Source organism: Terrapene carolina, unplaced genomic scaffold (assembly GCF_002925995.2).
Source record: "Terrapene carolina triunguis isolate 2854851 unplaced genomic scaffold, T_m_triunguis-2.0 Scaffold21, whole genome shotgun sequence".
Lineage (NCBI taxonomy): Eukaryota > Metazoa > Chordata > Testudines > Emydidae > Terrapene > Terrapene triunguis.
The window spans coordinates 30,333,078-30,356,921 of NW_020664372.1; the positions used below are offsets into that span (position 1 = coordinate 30,333,078).

A 23,844-nucleotide genomic window follows, 5' to 3' on the forward strand; every position below is an offset into this window, starting at 1 on the left:
ACTGGTGTTCACTCCCAACTGTCTCGTCGTGGAGCTATATTTTATTCTTTGTGCTTTCTGATATTTGGCAGCTCAAATGCCAAGCACTGTTATACCATTCCATTTCAGCTGAAATGACTGCTAATATGAGTGAGCAAACACTTATCAATAAGAGTGCTAAAAAGTACTTTTTTAAGCTTGATGTTACTGTAATGGTATGTACCTGGGCTGGTTGTCAGGAGTAGGGACTGAACTCTGGACTTAAAACAGAGGTCCCCAAACTGTGGGGCATGCCCCCACATGGGGGCACAGAGGAACATTCAGGAGAGTGCAGCTGGGGTCTAGGCCAGCCCTCATAGGGAGTGGGGAGGGAGTGCCACCCAGCTCCGCTCCCAGCCCTTGCCCTGGCTCTGGCCCCAGCCTTAGGCCCCTTGCCCCTGTCCACATCCCCCCCTCCTGGAGCCACAGCCCTGCTTCTAGCCCTGGGGGAGAGGAGGTACAGACAGGAGTAAGGCACAGACAGGAGGCGCAAGGTAAAAAGTTTGGGGATCACTGACTTAAAACTGCAAGTCTTTGCTGCCAGAGCTAAACAAGCCCTGTTAGTCCAAAGGCACTAGCAGACATACAAACTTCTATGAGGGCCGGCCACTAGAGTGGGACAGAAAGCTGCATTGGGCAAGCATGGGTTACTTTACCATCCCTCCCATCTTTACCATCTGGTAAAAATGGCAAATTTAACACTGGCGTGCGGAGGAAGGAATCCTACTTCAGGGTGCATAGAGAATGACTGACTGAAACATAGTTACATTTTCAGTTTGTTTCTTCTTCAGTTCCTGATATCTAACTTTTTCAGAAGATTCCACTTGGAGAGCTAAATACAATGCAAAAAACCTTGTTCACATAGTTACTAATCAATAATGATTTTTCTGGTTTTAATAGCTAGACATTTGCCTGAGTACCCATATCATGCTAATGAAATCATTATAGTTGTGATATTTTGTTTTTTCTTCTCACTGAGTAACAGGAATTTGCTAACCCAAAGCAAAATGAAAATGCAAAAATGGAGGCACAAACATTAGACTGGCATTTCCCTGTATAATATTGTCTTGTTTGTAGGCAAATGGTAACCACTCATATTACATTGAATTATTTATGTCTCATCCGTCTCACATATTTGAACTCTCAGACCTCTTTCTATTAATTTTTGTGTTTATGCATTTTAAAGCATGCATTAAAAGTGAAAATATTTTTAACATGGAATTAATTATGTGTTTCCATAAAGCAGATGATAGCAAAACAGGTGCTTCCCAAATAGCATTAGTCAACTAGGTGAAGCTTACTTCTAAAGAGTTAAATAGAAACCCCTAGAAGTTTGGTGGGAATTTCATTAAACATTGAAAACTCAGTGTTATCTGACCTTAATTCGTTTTTCTTTCATTTCTTGTAGGCTGTTTCCAGCTATGTAATGTTTTTCGAACACATGACATGGAAATTGACCAGTGCTTGCTGGAGTCCCTCCCTTTAGGCCAGCGTCAGCGGTTGGTGAAGCGTATGCGCTGTGATCAAATAAAGGCATATTATGAAAGAGAAAAAGCTTTTCAGAAACAGGAAGGACATGTGAAAAAATTGAAACATGGAAAGAATCACCGAGTTCATTTCAACCTCGCTGATATGATACAGGATGCAATCATACATCATGATGACAAAGAAGGTACCACACGCATTTAGCAGTCGTCTCATGGTTTATTCCTTTGTGTGGCTAAAAGTTTCAGAGTAGCAACTACCTTGTGTCTTGGGGCATTATTTTAGAGTTAATTTCAAATAACAGTAGTTATTTGTAGCTAGTATGTACTATGAACTTTGCAATTAACATGCAATAGAATAAATGTGTATTATATAATATAAAACATTATGTCATATATTTTATGTCCTTGATGAAAGCACATAGTGTTTTGGAGGCCTTAGGATGTCACTGTAGGATAAAGGTGTTTACAGAGTCATAGATTTTAAGGCCAGAAGGGACCATTTTGATCATGTAGTCTGACTTCCTGCATACCACAACCATGGAATTGCACCCAGTTGTTTAGTGATGCTTTGAAAAATGTTTTCTCTGTATTTAAACAAAGCTCTGAAATAAGCTTCATTCGGAGATGTGGCTCTGGCTGGGGGCAATTAAATGGTTATTAGGAATTGGTGATTCTTAAGAGGATGGGCTTTAGCCATAGTGCTTGATGAACCCTGACCCCAAAGTGATGGTGGTGATTGTTGTGATGTGACAGCATTTATGTACAGTGACTTGGCTTTATGAAACATTGACATTAAAACACTGGCTCTGTCTGCTTCTGGATCCACTGAGCTGGTGATGTGATGTAACCTCCTGACAGCATAATTGCCCAGATCCTGAGCTGTGTTGTATGCTCTGCACAGCTGGAGTGTATGTATGCCTGTGCGTAGGCGCACATGTGTAATTAAAAAACATGGAGACCTGGGAGAAGAGTCGGAATATGGGGGGAGCATGGGCATTGCAGGGACAAAGGAGAGACAAGAGGGGATAACAAATCAGTATCCTAGACATTTATAAACTAATGCAAATATGGGGAATAAGCAGGAAGAACTAGAAATCCTAGTGAGTGATTACAACTATGGCATAGTTGGCATCACAGAGGCTGGGTGGGATAGTTCACATGACTGGAATATTAGTATAGAAGAGTATAGCTTGCTCGGGAAGGATAGGCAGGGGAAAAAAGGGAGGAAGTGTTGCCTTGTATATCAAAGATGTATACCCTTGGACCAAGGTTGAGATGGAAATAGTAAGCAGATTTGTTGAAAGTCGCTGGGTAATGATAAAAGGCATAAAAAACAAGGGTGATGTCATGGTAGAGGTCTACTACAGATCACCTACCCAGGAAGAAGTTGATGAGGCTTTTTTTTAAACATCTAACAAAATCATCCCAAACACAGGAGTGTTTGATGGTCATGGGGGACTTCAACTACCCAGACCCATGTTGGGAAAATAATACAACAGGGCACAGGTTATCCAACAAGTTCTTGGAATGCATTGGAGACAATTTTTTTTTAATTCAGAAGGTGGAGAAAGCAATAAGGGAGAGGCTGTACTAGATTTGATTTAGACCAGGGATCAGCAACCTTTGGCACGTAACCCACCAGGGTAAGCCCCCTGGTGGGCCGGGCTGGTTTGTTTACCTACAGCGTCCACAGTTTCAGCCAATTGCAGCTCCCACTGGCTGCGGTTCGCCGCTCCAGGCCAATGGGGGCTGTGGAAAGCAGCGGCCAGCACATCCCTCGGCCCAGGCTGCTTCCCGCAGCCCTCGTTGGCCTGGAGCGGCAAACCGCAGCCAGTGGGAGCTGTGATCGGCCGAACCTGCAAATGTGGCAGGTAAACAAACCAGCTCAGCCCGTCAGGGGGGTTACCAGGTTGCCGATCCCTGATTTAGACAAATAGGGGAGAATGAGAATTTGAAAGTGGAAGGCAGCTTGGGTGAAAATCATCATTAAATGATAGAGTTCATGATTCTAAGGAATCGTAGGAAGGAAAACAGCACAATAAAGAAAATGGATTTCAAGAAGGCAGACTTTATAAACTCAAGGGGTTGGTAGGTAAGATCCCATGGGAAGCAAGTCTTAGGGGGAAAACTGTTTGAGAGAGTTGGAAAGGTTTCAAAGAGACATTATTAAGGGCACAAGACCAAACTATCCCACTGCATAGGAAAGATAGAAAGTATGGCAAGAGACCACCCTGGTTTAACCAGGAGATCTTCAATGATCTGAAACTCTAAAAAGAGTCCTACAAAAAGTGGAAACTAGATCAAATTACAAAGGATGAATAGGAAAGATAGAAAATGTGGCAAAAGACCACCTTGGCTTAACCACAAGATCTTGCATGATCTAAAAAATAAAAAGGAGTCATATAAAAAATGGAAACTAGGACAGATTACAAAGGATTAATATATGCAAACAACACAGGAATGCAGGGGCAAGATTAGAAAGGCAAAGGCACAAAATGAGCTCAAACTAGCTACGGGAATAAAGGGAAACAAGAAGACTTTTTATCAATACATTAGAAGCAAGAGGAAGACCAAAGACAGGGTAGGCCCATTGCTCAGTGAAGAGGGAGAAACAGTAACAGGAAACTTGGAAATGGCAGAGATGCTTAATGGCTTCTTTGTTTCGGTCTTCACTGAGAAGTCTGAAGGAATGCCTAATCTAGTGAATGCTAATGGGAAGGGGGTAGGTTTAGCAGATAAAATAAAGAACAAGTTAAAAATCACTTAGAAAAGTTAGATGCCTGCAAGTCACCAGGGCCTGATGAAATGCATCCTAGAATACTCAAGGAGCTAATAGAGGAGGTATCTGAGCCTCTAGCTATTATCTTTGGAAAATCATGGGAGACGGGAGAGATTCCAGAAGACTGGAAAAGGGCAAATATAGTGCCCATCTATAAAAAGGGAAATAAAAACAACGCAGGAAACTACAGACCAGTTAGTTTAACTTCTGTGCCAGGGAAGATAATGGAGCAAGTAATTAAGGAAATCATCTGCAAACACTTGGAAGGTGGTAAGGTGATAGGGAATAGCCAGCATGGATTTGTAAAGAACAAATCATGTCAAACCAATCTGATAGCTTTCTTTGATAGGATAACAAGCCTTGTGGATAAGGGAGAAGCTGTGGATGTGGTATACCTAGACTTTAGTAAGGCATTTGATACGGTCTCGCATGATATTCTTATCGATAAACTAGGCAAATACAATTTAGATGGGGCTACTATAAGGTGGGTGCATAACTGGCTGGATAACCATACTCAGAGAGTTGTTGTTAATGGTTCCCAATCCTGCTGGAAAGGTATAACAAGTGGGGTTCCGCAGGGGTCTGTTTTGGGACCGGCTCTGTTCAATATCTTCATTAACGACTTAGATATTGGCATAGAAAGTACGCTTATCAAGTTTGCGGATGATACCAAACTGGGAGGGATTGCAACTGCTTTGGAGGACAGGGTCATAATTCAAAATGATCTGGACAAATTGGAGAAATGGTCTGAGGTAAACAGGATGAAGTTTAACAAAGACAAATGCAAAGTGCTCCACTTAGGAAGGAACAATCCGTTTCACACATACAGAATGGGAAGAGACTGTCTAGGAAGGAGTACGGCAGAAAGGGATCTAGGGGTTATAGTTGACCACAAGCTAAATATGAGTCAACAGTGTGATACTGTTGCAAAAAAAGCAAACGTGATTCTGGGATGTATTAACAGGTGTGTTGTGAGCAAGACATGAGAAGTCATTCTTCCGCTCTACTCTGCACTGGTTAGGCCTCAACTGGAGTATTGTGTCCAGTTCTGGGCACCGCATTTCAAGAAAGATGTGGAGAAATTGGAGAGGGTCCAGAGAAGAGCAACAAGAATGATTAAAGGTCTTGAGAACATGACCTATGAAGGAAGGCTGAAAGAATTGGGTTTGTTTAGTTTGGAAAAGAGAAGACTGAGAGGGGACATGATAGCAGTTTTCAGTTATCTAAAAGGGTGCCATGAGGAGGAGGGAGAAAACTTGTTCACCTTAGCCTCTAAGGATAAAACCAGAAGCAATGGGCTTAAACTGCAGCAAGGGCGGTTTAGGTTGGACATTAGGAAAGTTCCTAATTGTCAGGGTGGTTAAACACTGGAATAAACTGCCTAGGGAGGTTGTGGACTCTCCATCTCTGGAGATATTTAAGAGTAAGTTAGATAAATGTCTATCAGGGATGGTCTAGACAGTATTTGGTCCTGCCATGAGGGCAGGGGACTGGACTCGATGACCTCTCGAGGTCCCTTCCAGTCCTAGAATCTATGAATCTATGAAAGAAGCAACACAAGCATAGAGGGACAAAATTATAAAGGCAAAGGCACGAAACAAGATTAAATTAGCCAGAGACATAAAGGGTCACAAGAAAACTTTCTACAAATACATTAGAAGTAAGAGGAAGACCAAGGCCCATTGCTCACTTTTTTGTTTCAGTTTTCACCAAATTTAACTAGTGATGGACATCTAACATAGTGAATGCCAGTGAAAATGAGGTAGGATTTGAGGCTAAAATAAGGACAGAACAAGTTAAAAATTACTTAGACAAGTTAGATGTCTTCACGTCATCAGGACTTGATGAAATACATCCTGGAATACTCAAGGAGTTGAGAAGGTATCTGAGCCATTAGTGATTATCTTCAAAAACTCATAGAAGATGGGAGAGATTCCAGGGGATTGCAAGAGGACAAATATAGTGCCAATCTATAAAATGGGGAATAAGGATAACCTGGGGAATTACAGACCAATCACCTTAACTTCAGTACCTGGAAAAATAATGGAGCAAATAATCAAGCAATCCATTTGCAAACAACTCGAAGATAGTAAGGCAATAAGTAACAGTCAGCATGGATTTGTCAAGAACAAATAGCTAATAGCTTTCTTTGACAAGCTTTGTGGTTAGGGGGAAGCACTAGATGTGGTATAGCTTGACTTTAGTAAGGCTTTTGATATTGTCTCACATGACCTTCCCATAAATAAACTAGGGAAATTCAGATACGGTGGGTGCATAACTGGTTGGAAAACTGTTCCCAGGGAGTAGTTATCAGTGGTTCACAGTCAAACTGGAAGGGTATATCAAGTGGGGCTCCTCAGGGATCAGTTCTGGGTCTGGTTCTATTCAATATCTTCATCAATGGTTTAGATAATGTATAGTGTATACTTATATAAAGTTTGCGGACGATACCAAGCTGGCAGAAGTTGCAAGTGATTTGGAGGGTAGGATTAAAATTCAAAATGATCTGGACAAACTGGAGAAATGGTCTGAAGTTAATAGGATGAATTCAAAAAGGACAAATGCAAGGAACAATCAGTTGCACACATACAAAATGGTAAATGACTACCTAGGAAGGAGTACTGCAGAAAGGGATCTGGGGGTCATAGAGGATCACAAGCTAAATGAGTCAACAGTGTGACACTGTTGCAAAAAAAGCAAACATCATTCTGGTATGTATTAGAAAGAGTGTTGTAAGCAAGATACAAGAAGTAATTCTTCTGCTCTATTCCACGCTGATAAGGCCTCAACTGGAATATTGTGTCCAGTTCTGAACACCACATTTGAGAAAAGATGCACACAAATTGGAGAAAGTCCAGAGGAGAGCAACAAAATGATTAAAGGTCTAGAAAACAGGACCTATGAGGAAATATTGAAAACATTGGGTTTGTTTAGCCTGGAGAAGAGAAGATGGAGGGGGGGATGTGATAACAGTTTTCGAGTACATATAATATTGTTACAAGGAGGAGGGAGAAAAATTGTTCTTGTTAACCTTTGAGGACAGGACAAGAAGCAATGGGCTTAAATTGCAGCAAAGGAGATTTAGGTTGGACATTAGGAAAACTTCCTAACTGTCAGGGTGGTTAAGCACTGGAACAAATTGCCTAGGGAGATTGTGGAATCTCCATCATTGGAGGTTTTTAAGATCGGGTTAGACAAACACCTATCAGGAATGGTCTAGCTATTCTGTAGTCCTGTCTTGAGTGCAGGGGACCGGACTAGATGACCTCTCTTCCAGTCCTGAACTTCTATGATTCTATATGTGCAAACAGACACTGGTGGCTTTAAGCCACTTTTGTGCTACCTAGTACTGGGACTCTGTTGGCACTTGTCAGTCCCTGGTGCAACTGACAGCATTATGAGGGCTGTTCTAAATTGTTCTTGAATCCAAATGCAAAAAGGGGGACATTTCTGGCAGATAAGGATGGTTTAAGGACCTGAGCAGTCCCCTGAATTGTTGGTTGGAAGTGGGTGTAACAGAGTCCTTGCTGTTGTGACTTTCATAGCTCCAATGCAACATACACAGGAGGAACCCTCCATTTTGTGGGAAATCTGTCTTTGGGTAACTAGGCATTGCCACAGTGGCATAAAACTGCTCTAAAGCAGGATCTTGGCCAATGGAACATCACTACTTTTTGTATTAGCCAACTCCACCCTGCCAGGTTTGGCCTTCCTTTACATTTCAGTGTGGTGGGTTGGACAAATTTGAATTCTCTCCTCCCACTCTTTCCTGAACCTTTCACTCAACGCTAGTGGCTATGTATATTTGCTATTGTATGAGCGCATCAGATTATGTATTTTGACTTATAAACAAAAACAGATAGAGCTAAGGATAGGCACTCTTGTAAGTGCTCTTCACAGCATTTAGAAATGCAGTTGTTTTAATATACAATTCCCTCATTCAGTCCCGTAAACAGTGATGCCTGTGATTTAAAAATTAACATCCTCACCACTCCCCATCTTCTCACCGCTTCCTTCTCACCAAAAGCCAGGCAGAATAGTAGATATGCTTTGCAGCACAGCCTAAAGGTCAGACCCTTCAGACTATTTAACACTTACACTGAATGTATGAGCATACACAGTTCACTCAGTGAGAAAAAAACAAATTAATACTGGCCCATGAAAAAGCTGAATCCAGAGCAGAACCGAAAATCTAGCAGCTCTGAAAGTGAACAGCAGCAACATACTAAAAACCACAAGGCAGGAGGGAGCATGGGATAGGTTTAAAATAGGCACCGGTATGGTATCCTGCCCTTAAGAGGAGCTGTATAAATCTCTAGAAGCAAGGAGCCCTCATAGCCTGCAAACAGACCCATTAGACCTCAGAGGAAGGGCTAGGGCAGGGATAGTCAACAGGCGGATCGCGGTCCAAATCCAGACTGCCAGATGCTTTTGAACGGATCCCCAAATCATTTTATTTACTCATGATTGTTATTGGGTTTTGTTATTGTTTTCTGTGGCATCTGGGCCTTGACTATACCTTGACCAAGAAATTTGGACCTTGACAAAAATAATTGACTACCCCTGGGCTAGGGGCATCCTGACTCCTCCTAGTCTCAATACTTCACCCACACATGAGGTGGCCAAGAGGTAAGAAAAGGGATGATGCCTCTCCCTGAGCCAGCCCATTACCCAGGAGTGTGTATTATCAGCAAATCCAGGCAAATACTTTGCTTCCTCCCCCCCACTCATACCTGAATCACTGTAACTGGGGAGGGGGAGTGGAATGTCTTCACAATGATCTTTGGAAACACGCAGGTTCATGATGCTTGTTGTGCACTCTGGCAGTGATACAATGTTAGAATGTGTTACAGGAGACTTACCTGAGTTTATTGAAGAAGTGACATTGTAAACATCTCCCCTTCTCACCCGGAGAGGGCTGATTATTGATTGTGTTATTTTATTATTGTGTTCAGGTAGTAAATCTTCTTTTATTGTCACTAATATGTCATTTTAATGTATGGTAACACTTGAATTTCATTTGTTCTTGAACTACTTTATATTCTGAAAAACCAAAGGCTATCTCTCCAACTTTAATACTCTTTTATTAACACTAATAAAAGGTGTACATGCGTGACTTAGTGCAAAATCTCCTCATTTGTATGGGTTTAAATATGACACAGCATTACTTTTGTAGTATATATAATAGAGAATATCTGCCATACCGAAGAGTAAAAGCATCTTCTTGTGTCTTGTGTGAGCGGGTCTCAGAGTCCGGGATCCATCTCAAGCCTCAACGGCTGCACTGCTATTTTTAGCCCCGCAGCATGAGCCCTGTGAGCCCAAATCCATGAGCCCTGTGAGCTCTGAGGCTCGCTGCAGTGTTTTGTTTTGGTTTGGTTTTTGCTGTGTAGACATACCCTTAATGGCTCTAAAGAGTTCATTTAAATGACACTGGTTAATAGGCCATAACAGAATATCTCTGCCCTTGTGTGACTGTCTAGAGCCCTGACCCTGCCACATTTAGCACACAGAGTACCCATGCAGAGCTCATTGCAAAGTGTGCATGCTTTTAAATTAAGCAGGGTAATCATACATGCACACACATATGTGGTGTCCTAATATAACCATTAACTAGTTAATTACATGGTATGAAGGGATTTTCACAGTATTTGTTTATTTTTTTTAATGCAAAATTGAATGTTACCAGAGCCCATGTTGTGCTGAAAATTTATATATTAAAGGCTCACTAAATGCACCAGATTCAGCTGAAGAGTTAGTAGAAATCTTCTTATTTTTTCCCCCAAAATGTGTGTGCCCTGGAATCCATCAAACTACCTTTTTTTTTTTTAATGAACCAGAAAAACTCAGAGCAAAACTGCTGAGTTTCGTATATTTTTTTCATCTGAGGCCAATAATTCAGGAGACACTGTCCCTCTTCCCAAGGACACCTTGACCCTCAACAGGCCAAGTATTCTCTCTCCATTTTGCTTCTATCTCAGGGAGCTGGCCCGTGATTTGCAAATGCCCACCACACAAAAACACACTTTTCTGAAGTGAGATGGTGGTTGGCTGTTCTTGTCTACGCTCATGCTCTTCAAAGTGATAATCTGTTTTCCCATCTCCCAACACTGGAGTTGGAGGGGGACACCTATATAGATCTTGCCCATTAATCCACTGAGTCCTGCTGCTGTAACAATGGCTGTTTCCCTAATTTTGAGACATGATGTACCCCAGAATGCACTGAACTGTTTGGGAATCACCTGAACAATTGTCTCCACCCAAAAGTCTCCACAACAACTGTGGCAATGGCTGCTTGCTTCACTCTCTGATTTAAAACAGTACCCAGAGTCATCAAAACTTGTATGAACTTCTGTGAACCCTTTAAAGCAAATGAGGGCTGGGTTTCATGTTGGTAAGGAAACCCAAGACCAGCTTTTTGTGTTTGGGTTTCATTATGAAAAGTTCACACAGCTTTAATATTTATAAATTTAGCAGAGGTGGATAAAATTAATTGAATTCATGGAAGAGCAACAAAAACAATTAGGGGGCTGGAGGGACTGATTTAATAGGATAAGTGCTAGATGTGATCTTCTTCTTCAACACTTAGCTGAACAGTCGACCGCAGCAGTCGTTTGCCATTTGGTCCATTCCTGTGCGGCTGCAATCTGAATGCAGTTACTGGCTTTCTGCTGATTGGGCTTGAACAGGTCATTGGCCATTATCATGTGGAGGAACAGTGCACACTAACGATTCCAATTGATAGTAGAAATCATTTTTGACTAAATCAACTGATTCCTCTCTTGGCACATACGGTAGACTACTATAACAGCAAGGTGACTTTGTCAATGTTTCAGATGTGCAATAAGTAGTTGAGAAGACACGGTCATCCCAGGTTATCAAGGTAGACATGGCCTCACCTTATAGTAGTAATGCTCCCCGATATAAGTGGTTGGGACCGCTAGAATACAGAAATAAATAATCTTCCATCTCATGGCACCTTGCTTCCATTAGGCCGGCAATTGATATGCCAAGACGGTCCATTTTGTGAGAGGCAGCGAGCTGATGACCATGCCTGTAAATAGTTGCAACATTCCAGGTTGCAATTTTGGTGGATTGGTGGAGATAATATCTACGATTGAATACATTGTCATGATATACTGCAGACGCACCTGCCGACATCAGAGGACGCATGTCCCCAGAGGGGCTTTGACGTGAACCAATCACGTTTACGTCAGGGGAAGACAGCACCAGCAGGGCATCTGCAGCTGAGAGTAGGGCGGGAGCTTTCTTAGCGCTAAATTATTCATGTTGATAGAAGCAAGAGCGAATGATTGTCCCAAAGAATACCTTGTCCCACTGGGATGAAATGGAAGTGCAGTATTGCAAACCTTTTCCTGGTCTACCAGTACTGGTTTTGTCCTGTGTGATTCAAGCCATTGAGTCTTTCTTGGTGACTTCCTTCATCTCAGGTAGCTAGGCACAGCTGCTGCCCTGCATCTTTGCCACCTGTGCTAGCCATCATTTTCAGGGTTCACATTGGATCTGTCCACCTCGCATAATCCCCAAGGCAATATTTCAGACCAGCCTTCATCGCTGATGGCATAGCTCCAATGAGCAATCCCCTCATTCAGATGGTACACCTCTTGACCACGATGAGGTACAGGTCGGCCTCTTGGGGGAGATGTGATATTGACCAAGTGTTGTTAATTTACATATATTTGAACTTAGATTCCCATAACACTGAGAATATGGACATAAACACCAAAGAGAGAGAGGATTTTTATAGTGGTATAAGCGTTGTGTAGTTTGGAAAAGTTGATGAAAGAACGAAAATGTAGGCTTAATATCAGGTAAAGCTTTCTGACAATGAAACCTGTTAGATTGTAAAACAGTCTACTAATGGAAATCTGAAGCTCCTTCTCTAGGGGCATTTAAGCTAGACTGTACTGCACATTAGGAATCATGCAGAATAACCCTGCCCTGTTAGGGATGATGGGTTAGATTACATGAATGTTTTGGGTTTTTTCCCCCATCTCTAACCTATATGATTCTGTGGATATTGAGGAAACTATGCTCTTAGTGATATACTTAAGGCTGAGATGAGCTTTGCACTTGAAGTAGGGATTCAACCACTTTATTATCTAGGGAGAATAGAGCGTATCCTCCCCAAAATTACAGCACTTGATTTTTGGGTACAGGATTAATTTCCTGAGAATTTATACAAATAACTCTTCTTTAGTTTGAGCTAAAATTATTTTTTTTAAAATGGATCATTTAAGAAATTTAGCACCCAGCATCAGACCATTTTTGTCTCAAGTGATCTTAATAATGAAACACAGGCATCAAATTAATGTTAAATCTTATGTATTTCTTGTTGGCTCCAGTTGAAGACATTTTTAAAGGAATAATGGTCACTTTTTCCCAATATTGTTCAAGAATGAAAGTTTTCCTTCAGCAGGGGCTGAGGAACAATGTTCTAGTACAGAGAATTCCACAAAAAACCTTCTCTCTTCCAAACTAACTGCCATCTCCTGAGGTTCTCAATGTACTAAAGCCACCCTCAGCAGCCTTCTCTTGATGAGCATTTTGAAAATGGCAACTGTTCTCCCACTGTTCTCAGTAATTCTGAATATTTCTGCCTTCTGACAGCATAGGGGTATCCATCTTCCTTGAGGGAAAGCTGGCTTCACTGTCTCTTGTTCTCACTGACAACATGGGGAAATGGTGGACATTTTGAAAAAGGGAAATTCTTTTTGAAGTTTCTCTGCGGGAGATGATTTTATACACCAGCCTCTGCTGACAGATAAACTTGCAGTTATGAAAAATAATGACAAAGTGAACAATCTAAAATATCTCTTTTCAAATGTTGCACCATCTCTTTTCAAAGTCATAGGTGGGTGGTATAGGAAGTGTGTGTGTGTGTGTGTGTGTGTGTGTGTGTGTGTGTGTGTGTGTGTAAAACAAGAGGGAAAGGTATTTTGGGATATGCATGCTGGGAATGTAGGGAGTGTTAGAGAGCTTATTCCTTCACTCTCCCACTTCCCTGGTCCTTCTCGCATGAACAGAGAGCAACAATACCCGAAGTCCGAAGGTGCAAACAATTCAATGTTTATTGGGGTGAACTTCCAGCAAGCTTAAATCCAAGTTTCTTTTTCCTTATTTTCGAATCCCAACTTACTTCCTGTTTGCCCTTAATTTATATAGTAATATTCACAGCTATACCTTAACCAATCATTCTACTGAAATTTACCTAAACAATCCAAACGTATTGTAACATGATTAGCTAACCAATGATATCCCACCACCTTAATTAGTTTACACCCAGCAAAATTAATTATACAGCAGACAGAAATAATCACAGAACCAGACAGAGACCATGCAAATAAACATACAAAATAATACAGAAGTGAGGATTTCACAACTACATCTATAAAGACATAAGGGTTTCCCAGCTGTGTCTATTGATAAGTGAGTTCTTACCAGACAGAAAACTATCAAACTAAATTTCCTTTTATGTCTTCTAGGCTTTTCCCTTTCTCTGGAGGTGATAGATTGGATCACCTTCCTAACAGCCCCAGATTGCCTTATTTCAGTATGATTAAACAGGGCCTCAGATTGAGAGAAGGCCCTTACACAGATTCTTTCTTTTATACCTTTATAACTAGCTAAATAATAAACATATACCTAAATTCTTAAAGTATAGGCCTTTACAGACAGGCTTGAATATCTATATCCTAACAGGGAGGTGCAAGAGGTAGGGAGAAATTTGGAGGACAGGAGGCTGGGGGAAACTGGGATATATACTTCCAGTCTATTTTGTACTGCAGTGTTGAAACAAAGCTGAAATAATAAACCCAGTTGAACTGGCCAATATGCTCGGAATGCTTTGCACTGCTTTAGAGTAAGATGAAACAGTCAGAGCATACCAGTGAAGTGTGAGACTTTTGGTTAATGTGCATGTATAAACTTTTAATTTAAAAGAAAAGGAAATTCCCAGACAAAAACTGCATTAAAATGGAACTGAATTTTAGAGACCTGTTAGTAAATTATTCTGTAGTGATACCATATAAGGAAAGAAAATACAAAAAAATCAAATGGGTCTTTAAGAATCAGTTTAATATAATTTTGGACCAAAAACACTAAAAGATATTGATCAGAATCATATGTTCTTTACATTGTGTCACTACAGGGTATTATCAACAGTAACTCCATTTTAACACAGTTTTTGTCTGGGAATATAAATGGAATTAACTGTATGCATGCAGTAGTGGCCACTGAAATGCCAGTGTTTGCCATTTGGGCAAACCACAGTTAGTTTCTTTTCTAATTAGAGGAGAAAAATGTGTGTCAGACACCATTATTTGGTAACCACTGGCAAATGTTGATTTTAAGAGGAACCGTTGTAAAAGCAAATGTGATTGATATATATGCATATACACATACAATGTGACATACATGACCCTAATCCTTCAAAAAAAAATGAATACATGCTACAGTTCACACACTGTGAGTAGTGAAGTTTATGGGATTTCTCATGGTGTGTAAAGTTATGGATGTGCATAAATCTTTGCAGAATTGAGGTCATAAAAAGGAAAAAAAAATAGTTCTACTGTAATTGAATAAATCCGAGGCTGTTGAAACAAATGCATTCTGCATTAGGAAATCATACGTATGTGTAAGGCTAAAACAGCTGACTGTCAACCAGACAAGATCTTAGTAACTTAATCCTTTCTGCGTATGGAAAAATGAAGCATCTCATCAACCAGCTTTTCCACCCATTGACAAAGTGGCTGTTTGAAAGGCCCAGAAGGCAGAGGCGCCTTTCAAGCCAGAGCAATCCTTCAATCTTGTAGGTCCAGCATGGTTGTTAAACTTGTTTGGCATAGTGTGTGATGAATTCAGTAACACAGGGCATCCTTTTGTTAGAACACTGAGAAACATAAAGCCTTTGGTTATTGGGCAACAGATGTTAAGTAATCAAAGTAATCCATTTCAAAGCAATCATAAAATCACAGGGAGATAAAATTTGAATACATTTGAATTTCTACAGGATTCCATATGTGCTTTTTGTCTTCAGTGCATGGTTTGTGTTCTATAAATACACTAAAAATGTGCAAGATGCACACTATACAATAAGGTACTTTCTTGTTTTGCAAAACAGTATAATTAAAATGTAAAATATTATTTAATTGTAATATGGAAGATATATATTTATGAAGTTGAATGTATATGAAATGCATACATTTTAGAAGAAAATAGCTAGAAGTATATAAGTCTGGTTTACAAAACTGATTAATTAACATTTTGTTTAACCCCAAATTGCTGTGTTCCTGAGGGCTGAACTGTACTCTTCATTGTGCTGTAGACCTATGAACACTAGAGCTTAGAGCCTGCACTGTAGCCCATCGTAGTCAGAGGCAGACTTTCCATCCATTTCATTGGCCTTTGGATCAAGTCCTTAATGAACATTGCGACTGGCTTTGTGGACTGCCCAGCTTTAAAAATTCCATTCTAGTTGTAGCACATGGGCAGTGGGTATAATAGGTCAGGGTAGGCTGAGCCTTCCCTGGCTCAGCTGCGACTGCTGGACACCAGCTGTGGGTTTGGTGGCGGAAGTTTTTGCTTATTATTATGCCCCAGGCAGGTTCCGGGATGGCCAAAGAGGTGGTATCTGCTATTCAGCTTCCTGGGTTCATCTGTAATCTCCCTGTACTCCAGGGAGATTACTGATGAACCTGGGAAGCTGAATAACACATACTGCCCCAGAACCTGCTTGGGGCATATCAAAAGTTCAGGTTCTTCTCCCGGAAGAGAAGAAACAAGAGCTTTTCCTGTGAGGCACCTTGGGATCTGGGGAGGCGCAGTGGAGCTGGGAAGGCTCCAGCTGGCCCAGGGCTCCTCTGGCCATGGGGACGACGACAAGGGGCTCAGGGCTGCAGATGGCCCTGGGATTCCTCCGGTCAAGGAGGGGAGGCTCATGGCTCCAGCCGCAGGGGGGCCAGGGGTATTGGGGCTCTGGCTAGGGGGGTGCATGGGTAGAAGGGACAAATCCAGGGGCTAGCCTCCCTGAAGGGGGGGGCTCCAGAATGTAGCATGGCTTTTTATTAAAGCCATATAGCTTTTAGATTCATAGACTTTAAGGCCAGAAAGGACCATCATGATCATCTAGTCTGACCTCCTGCACATTGCAGTCACAGAACCTCACCCACCCACTCCTGTAATAGACCCATAACTTCTGGCTGAGTTACTGAAGTCCTCAAATCATGTTTTAAAGACTCCAAGTTACAGAGAATCCACCATTTACACTAGTTTAAAACTGCAAATGATCCATGCTGCAGAGGAATAATAAATGATATAGGATAAAATCCTTGTCTCATAAAAGTCAATGGGAGTTTTGCCCTGGATTTCAGTTGGGCCAGGATTTCACCCAGACTTTTTAAAGACTGCTGACTGATCCCCAGATTTGAAGATTATCTAATTTTCTGAATTGTTTAGATGTTCCCTATCACTTTCATCAGCAATTAAGCATGGAACCGAATGTGTTTAAAGAAACTTAGAACAAGAATTCAAATCATTTTAAGAATATTTTCATTTAGTTTTCCTAAATGAAATTATTAGGATTGGGCCTATATACTTTCAATTGCAGACTTTTTTCATAGGTGGACTATGATATAATATTTACTTCAATGGGACTACTCAATATGTGTAAAGTTAATCGTGTGAGTAAGTTTTTATAGGATAGGGCCTGAATCAGGAGTTTGTGACATAAAGGGTATATCTAATTTGGAGTTGGGAGGTGCAATTCCCAGCGCATGTAGACAGAAATGTACTAGCTCAGTTTGCACTAATCTGCTAAAAATAGCAGCATAGACATTGGGGCTGTCATAACTATAAAGGAAGGGGTAACAGCTCTCCTGTGTACAGAGACTCCAAATCCTTTTACCTGTAAAGGGTTAAGAAGCTTGGGTAACCTGGCTGACACTTGACCCTAAGGACCAATAAGGGGACAAGATACTTTCCAATCTTGGGGGGGGGGGGAAGGCTTTTGTTTTGTGTCCTTTGTTTAAGGGGTTGTTCGCTCTTGGGACTGAGAGGGACCAGACATCAATCCAGGTTCTCCCCATCTTTCTAAACAAGTCTCTCCTATTTCAAACTTGTAAGTAAAAAGCCAGGCAAGGCGTCTTAGATTTACTTTGTTTTCTCAACTTGTAAATGTACCTTTTACCAGAGTGTTTATCTTTGTTTGCTGTACTTTGAACCTAAGACAGAGGGGGGTCCTCTGAGCTCTTTAAGTTTGATTACCCTGTAAAGTTATTTTCCATACTGATTTTACAGAGATGATTTTTACCTTTTTCTTTAATTAAAAGCCTTCTTTTTAAGAACCTGATTGATTTCTCCTTGTTTTAAGATCCAAGGGGGTTTGGATCTGTATTCACCAGGAGTTGGTGAAAGGAAGGAGGGGGGAAGGGTCAATTTCTCCTTGTTTAAGATCCAAGGAGTTTGGATCTGTTTTCACCAGGGAATTGGTGAAGGTCTCTCAAGGCTACCCAGGGAAGGGAATTAGCTTTGGGATGGTGGCAGCGGACCAGAACTAAGCTGCTAGTTAAGCTTAGGAGTCCTCATGCAGGCCCCTACATTTGTACCCTAAAGTTCAAAGTGGGGATACAGCCTTGACAGGGGCACTGGTGGAAGCTTGGACTAGCTGCCTGAGTGCAAGCCAATCCCTGGTCCGAGGTTGGGCAGTGAACTTGAGATGCTGCCAGTGCCACAATGCTATGTTTTATTGTGCTATGCTATCTCAAGTTGAGCTAGCACAAGTATGTCCACCCAAACTGGGAATCCCACTTCCCAGGTGCAGTTAGACATACCCATACTTTTTAAAAATACTTTTTAACTTCCCTTTAAAAGTTTATTAGTTCTAATTACAAAAATACAGGCACCATCCATTAAGATCATTATTGCCTCTCCAGGGATCCAGTTTTGCTAGAGGTGTAGAGTGACCTGAACTGATATGAAGTCTAATGCTGAAGTCCAGCTTCATAGGCCTTTGTCTCCAACTTCCTTGACATCAGCCAATCAGTCCCCTCCATCATTCCATTCTGGTCTCTTTCACTATAATTTTTTGTTTGTTTTGCATGTGCTTTGTTACTATAATTATAAACAATTTTCTACCTTAGCTTGGTGTAGCAAGGAGAAAGGGGCCACCTGTGATCACACAAAGATGATAATGTGGAGTTAGAACAAACCAAATAAAAATCAATACCTCATATTTGGCAATTTGCCTCTTAACTTTAACGGGAACCTCCAATTCTGCCTTCCTGCCACCATATAATGTGGTGTGAGGCTATAAACCAGCTGTATTCACAAGTCCACTCATAGATTTCATAGATTCCAAGCCATGAAGGGATCTTTGTGATCTAATCTGACTACCTGTGTAACACAAGCCAAAGAACTTCCCCAAAATTTCCTAGATCATAGCTTTTAGAAAAAAACATCCACTCTTGATTTAAAGATTGTCAGAGATGAACAATCTCCCATGACCCCTGGTAAGTTGTTCCAATGGTTAATTACTCTCACTGTTAAATTTACACCCTATTTCCAGTCTGAATTTGTTTCCCTTCAACTTGCATATTATTGGATCATATACTTTTCTGTGCTGGACTGAAGAGCCCATTACTGAATATTTGTTCCCCATAGAGATACTTATAGTGTGTAATCAAGTCACCCCTTAACCTTCTCCTTATTAAACTAAATAAATTGAGTTCCTTGAGTCTTTCACTATAAAGCATATTTTCTAAGCCTTGAATCAGTCTCATGACTCTTCTCTAAACCCTCTCCAATGTATCAAGATACTTCTTGAATTCTGTATACCAGAACTGGACACAATATTCCAGCAGTGGTCACACCAGTGCCAAATACAGAGATAAAATAACCTATCTAGTCCTACTTGAAATTCTCCTGTTCTTGCATCCAAAGATTGCATTAACTTCTTTGGCCAAAAGTGTTGCACTGGAAGCTCATGTTCAGCTGATTATCCATTTGACCCCCAATTTTTTTCAGACTCACTGCTTCCCAGGATTGAGCCCCAGACCCTGTAAATATATTAATATTCTTTGTTCTTACATTTACTTTTAGCCATTTTAAAATGCATATCGTTTGCTTTCACCTAATTTACAAAGTTGATAGAAGATGGCATTGATTGTGCCCTGCATCCCGAGAAAAGTGAGAATTGTTTTAAAAAAAGACCCTGAAAGCAGAGTGCCCACATCTGTACTTTTGTACTAGAAGAGTATGCAAAAGAAGGAAACCAGCTCTTCATGCACCTTGCCACTGGATTCTTCTGCAATATTTTTCCCTTTGGGACTTCATACTGGTTTCCAATAAAGTGTTTTAATGTAGTGGAGATACTTGTCTGTATTTGTCCTTTAATAGCTCTCCCCGTGAGGTTTCTCCACATCAGTGGTGGATTGCTCCATCATAGTTGTGTTTAAATGACTCTGGAAAACCATAGAAATTACAATTTTTTTTTACCATAGACTTTTAAAGGTTTTGCCATAGTCTTTAAAACACTGTAGAACTATTTTTAAAACACTTTTGAAAAGTTTCAATTTTTCAATTAGATTTTATAGGGCATGCATTGTCACTTGGGTGAATGACAGTTAAATGGAATGGTTAAGCAGAAATGGTATGGGAAGAACTGGAGTCTCTGATCCTGGAATGGGCTCTGTGTGGACACAGGGGTCCACCAGCATGGACATCATGACAAAATACAGATCAGAATTTGCTTAGAGTCCACTGGGGATGGGAAGTCTTCCCCTGGAAGCTATGAAATTAAAACCAAATGGACACAATTTGGAACCAATGGAATGCAATAAATTAATTTTAAAAATAATGTTAGCCCATTCCTCTCAGGGCTTTTGCTGTTCTGCTTCTTCCCTAAGCCTGAATTGCAGTACTTCCTCCAGGGATGGCCAGGAAGCACTTGTGTGTCCGAGGAAAAGACCTAGGACTATGTGTTCAGTGTTTTGAGAGGTTTCTTTAGATCCTTCTTTAGCTCATCTTGTCTCCATTTTGTTCCCCAATAACAATTCCAAACACAAAAAATACAAGGCAGAACTAATATGTCACTTTAGCTGAAAGAATATTTTCATCATAACACACTGAGACGTGTCCTTAACTTTGTGTAAAAAACTGTAGCCGTTAAAGACCTTTGTACATCAAGTTGACAATGTACAACAACTATAGCTATGAGCTTGAGCTGAATACAGTACATAGGTTATATGGCATAATAAATAGAAAACGGATTTTTCTTGATTATTGCTATTCGCAGCCTTTGCAGGTTTTTACAGTGGAGGAACTGATGCTGGTAAAAACTCAATTAATGAATCGAAAAGAATGGATAATTTAGCTTGATTGTTAACATGAATTGCATTTGGGCTATGAGCTGGAGAGGTCAGTAGTTAGGATGACATTGACAATTATTCTAAATCTACCCATTTAAGCATATAAGTCTCATGTACACAATTCAAGGAAGATTTCAGGCAGACAGCCTGAGACTGCATATCACTTTTTTACATTGTTTCCTTTTGCTGACTATAATATTACAGTATAGGATATGTGACCTTGAAATAGTAGATACTGTGATTTTACATGAGAAACAATGAAATGGTTGCAGGAGGTAATTTCTCATGCTGTGCACTGTTTGGAGGTTTGATTAAATTCAGACTCAAAAGGCAAACACAACAGCTTAGTGACTTAATACTGCAGCTAAGGTCTGTGCTTCACATTTTACAAACACAGATACTGCTGGTATGTAGTGATAGGTTTTCAGATCTCAACATTTGCTCATAAAGAGTAGGAAAAATATGACTTGCAATTTCCCTAAAATCTGTTGGAGACGTGAGCTGCTGCTCTGTGCCTGAATTCATGAGTAAGGTGACACAAAGGAGGGGTACATCTGGTGCCTTTATCATACTGCAATGTATTTTAGCACAATAAGCCAGATTCATCCTTGGCTTAAATCCATTGACTTCAGTATATTTACACATGGGATGGAATTGCACAATTTGTTTAAAGAAACATAGATATATATGAATAGAATTGTAGAGCGTCAGGGCCAAATTCAAAGCAAGTAGAAGCATGTATAGTTCCAATGAGGCTTCCACTAAGCCTGCCTGTCTGTGTGGTTCTAACTATATATCTACTTTGAAAAAGCAAATACATTTTAGATTTTAAAATTTACCGCTTACTTTTAAATTCTGTTAATAACCCTGCTAAACCAGTGAAAAGTGGACAGAGGGCCAGTTAGCTTGCAGAGCTTCTGACAAATGCCCCTTTGAAAGGGTTGGAGTTGGAGGAAGTAGGGGCTACAGCCTCTAAACCCTGCAAATCCCAGAGATCTGGATGGACAGGAAGCATCTACCATATGGATGTTGACCTTTTATGGTGTCACTTTGTTGTCTTTTCCCAAATGGTAGCATAACTGAGTGAAATATTGTGCTGCTAATAGCTTTTCGCATCTAAGCCGGAAATAAAATGCATCGAAGTGGAAGTAAAATACTCCTAGAAACAACATTAAGTTCCATGCAGAACATGCCTTGAAGATCAGCTATTCCCAAAATCACTCTTCAGCCTTTGACGTGCCTCCACCTCTGAGCCATGGAACAGTGGCACAAGTTGTCTACAGCTGCATGGAAATGGGCAAGAGGTGGAAGCATCCTTTCAAGGAGCTGCTCCCTATGCCATGACCATGCTCTCTTCCACCTCTGTTTGGGGGGGGGGGGCGGAAGCATTTAACCCACCATTACTTTTTATCAGTAGGTAGGAACTGATTGAAACAGAGAGAAATCAGAGAGAAATAGGGAAGGTTGGGACCAGTGAACATGATCTGCTTGAATTGTTTAACACTCACCTGAAAAAAGGAATATATTCTAGGAAATACAGTAGTACAATTATATTACATTTTAGGAGAACAAATTAATGGGAATAAAGAAGTCTAGTGAGCGAAGTGCACAGGCGGAAAGTGTAGAAATCTACCAGGTTAGAAAAATGCTGGGAAATCCTAAAGAGAGTCTATAATTAAGGTGCACTAGACTTTCAGTTCTTTCAAGAAGGAAGAAGGCAAGGAATGATCACTATGACATAGGGACCAATTCTATACCCATACTCATATTGAATAGCACCTTACTCCATGATACTTCCATTAACCTCAGTGGAATGACTAATGGAACAGTGAGTAAGGGTCTCAAATTCTAGCCAGTTAATGAGGGATTTCTTGTACCCTGATGTGTTAAAATATAAAATCCTATATTGATAATAGTAAATGGCAGGGAACAACCAAACAAAAATACTATGAAGGCTTGCTGGGAAGAACTATGGGTAGTTCTTACAAAGCTTAGGGGGTCTTACAAATAATATCCGGAGGCAAATAATATTAGAAATAAAGAATACCGGTTAACTTCTGATGAAAGGAATGAAGTGAAAGATGACTTAAAATGGCTGAGGTACTGAATGTTTTAGTTCTGTCTTTAGTGAGAAAAACAAAGAAAAGAAGTTTTAACATGACTAGCTGGTTAAAACAGAAATTTGTTGAGAATATAGATGTAAGAAAATATTTAGACAACATAATATAAAGCAAATGATCCAAGTGATATGCATTCCCAAGTATGAAAGTGATTACTTGATTCATGTCTGCATTAGGAGTGCTTTACTGGGATAGGTATACTGGTGTACTATACCAGAAAAAAACACTTCTATTGTGGATGCAGCTTATGCTGGCAAAGCTGTGCTTCTACCAGTATAGCTTATTTTGCCACCCCATGTTTAGACAATGAAAACAAATAGCAATAGCAACAATATAAAAGGCACAAACACAACAAAGTGGCAGTAAATGGCCTACTGCTTTGAACAAATGGAGCAAATAGATGACATATATTTTGAATATACAAAGATTTTACACTCAGCACACTTCTTTTCTTCATCAACAGTGAGTCTTTGCCCCAGCAACAGCATTTGTTAAGTGTGGGCTCACCAGAAAATGTATATGACAATTGTGGCTTCCCCAGAAACTCTTCCTTGAGAGAGGTCTCAAGTGGGGTTCCAAAGAGATTTATTCTGGGTCCAGTTTTGTTTAACATCTTTATTAATGACCTGGATGTAGCTATAGAGAGCATATTGATCAAGTTGCCAATACCTGCAAATACTTTGGAGTTGCCAGATCTTTGGAGTTGCCAATACTGTGGAGAATAGAGCTAAAATTCAGAGGGATCTTGATAAATTGGAGAACTGGGCTATAGACAACAAAATGAAATTCAACAAAAACCAGTGTAAAATGCTACAGTTAGGGAAGAAAAACCAAAGGCACAAATACAGAATGGGGGATAACTGACTTGGCATCAGCACTGCTGAGAAGGATCTAGGAGTTGTGGTGGACCACAGCCTCAACACAAGCCAGCAAGGCAATGCTGTTGCTAAATAAATAAATAAATAAAAATGCAATTTTTAGGTTGTATTAACAGAGGCATAGCATGCAAGTCACGCTGGTTAGGCCTCAGTTGCAGTACTGTGTTCAATATTGGT

General features: G+C 40.5%; 1 protein-coding gene across 1 annotated transcript in view; it reads left to right on the forward strand.

Annotated features, from left to right (window-relative positions):
* Positions 1–1,434: 1,434 nt before the first annotated feature.
* Positions 1,435–23,844, forward strand: part of MYO16 (myosin XVI) — a 454,918-nt gene continuing 432,508 nt past the window's right edge. Inside the window, exon 1 of the mRNA XM_029913187.1 lies at positions 1,435–1,690. Within this exon, the coding sequence (XP_029769047.1) occupies positions 1,465–1,690 (226 nt within the window). The 5' untranslated portion in view covers positions 1,435–1,464. The remainder of the gene's footprint in view (positions 1,691–23,844) is intronic.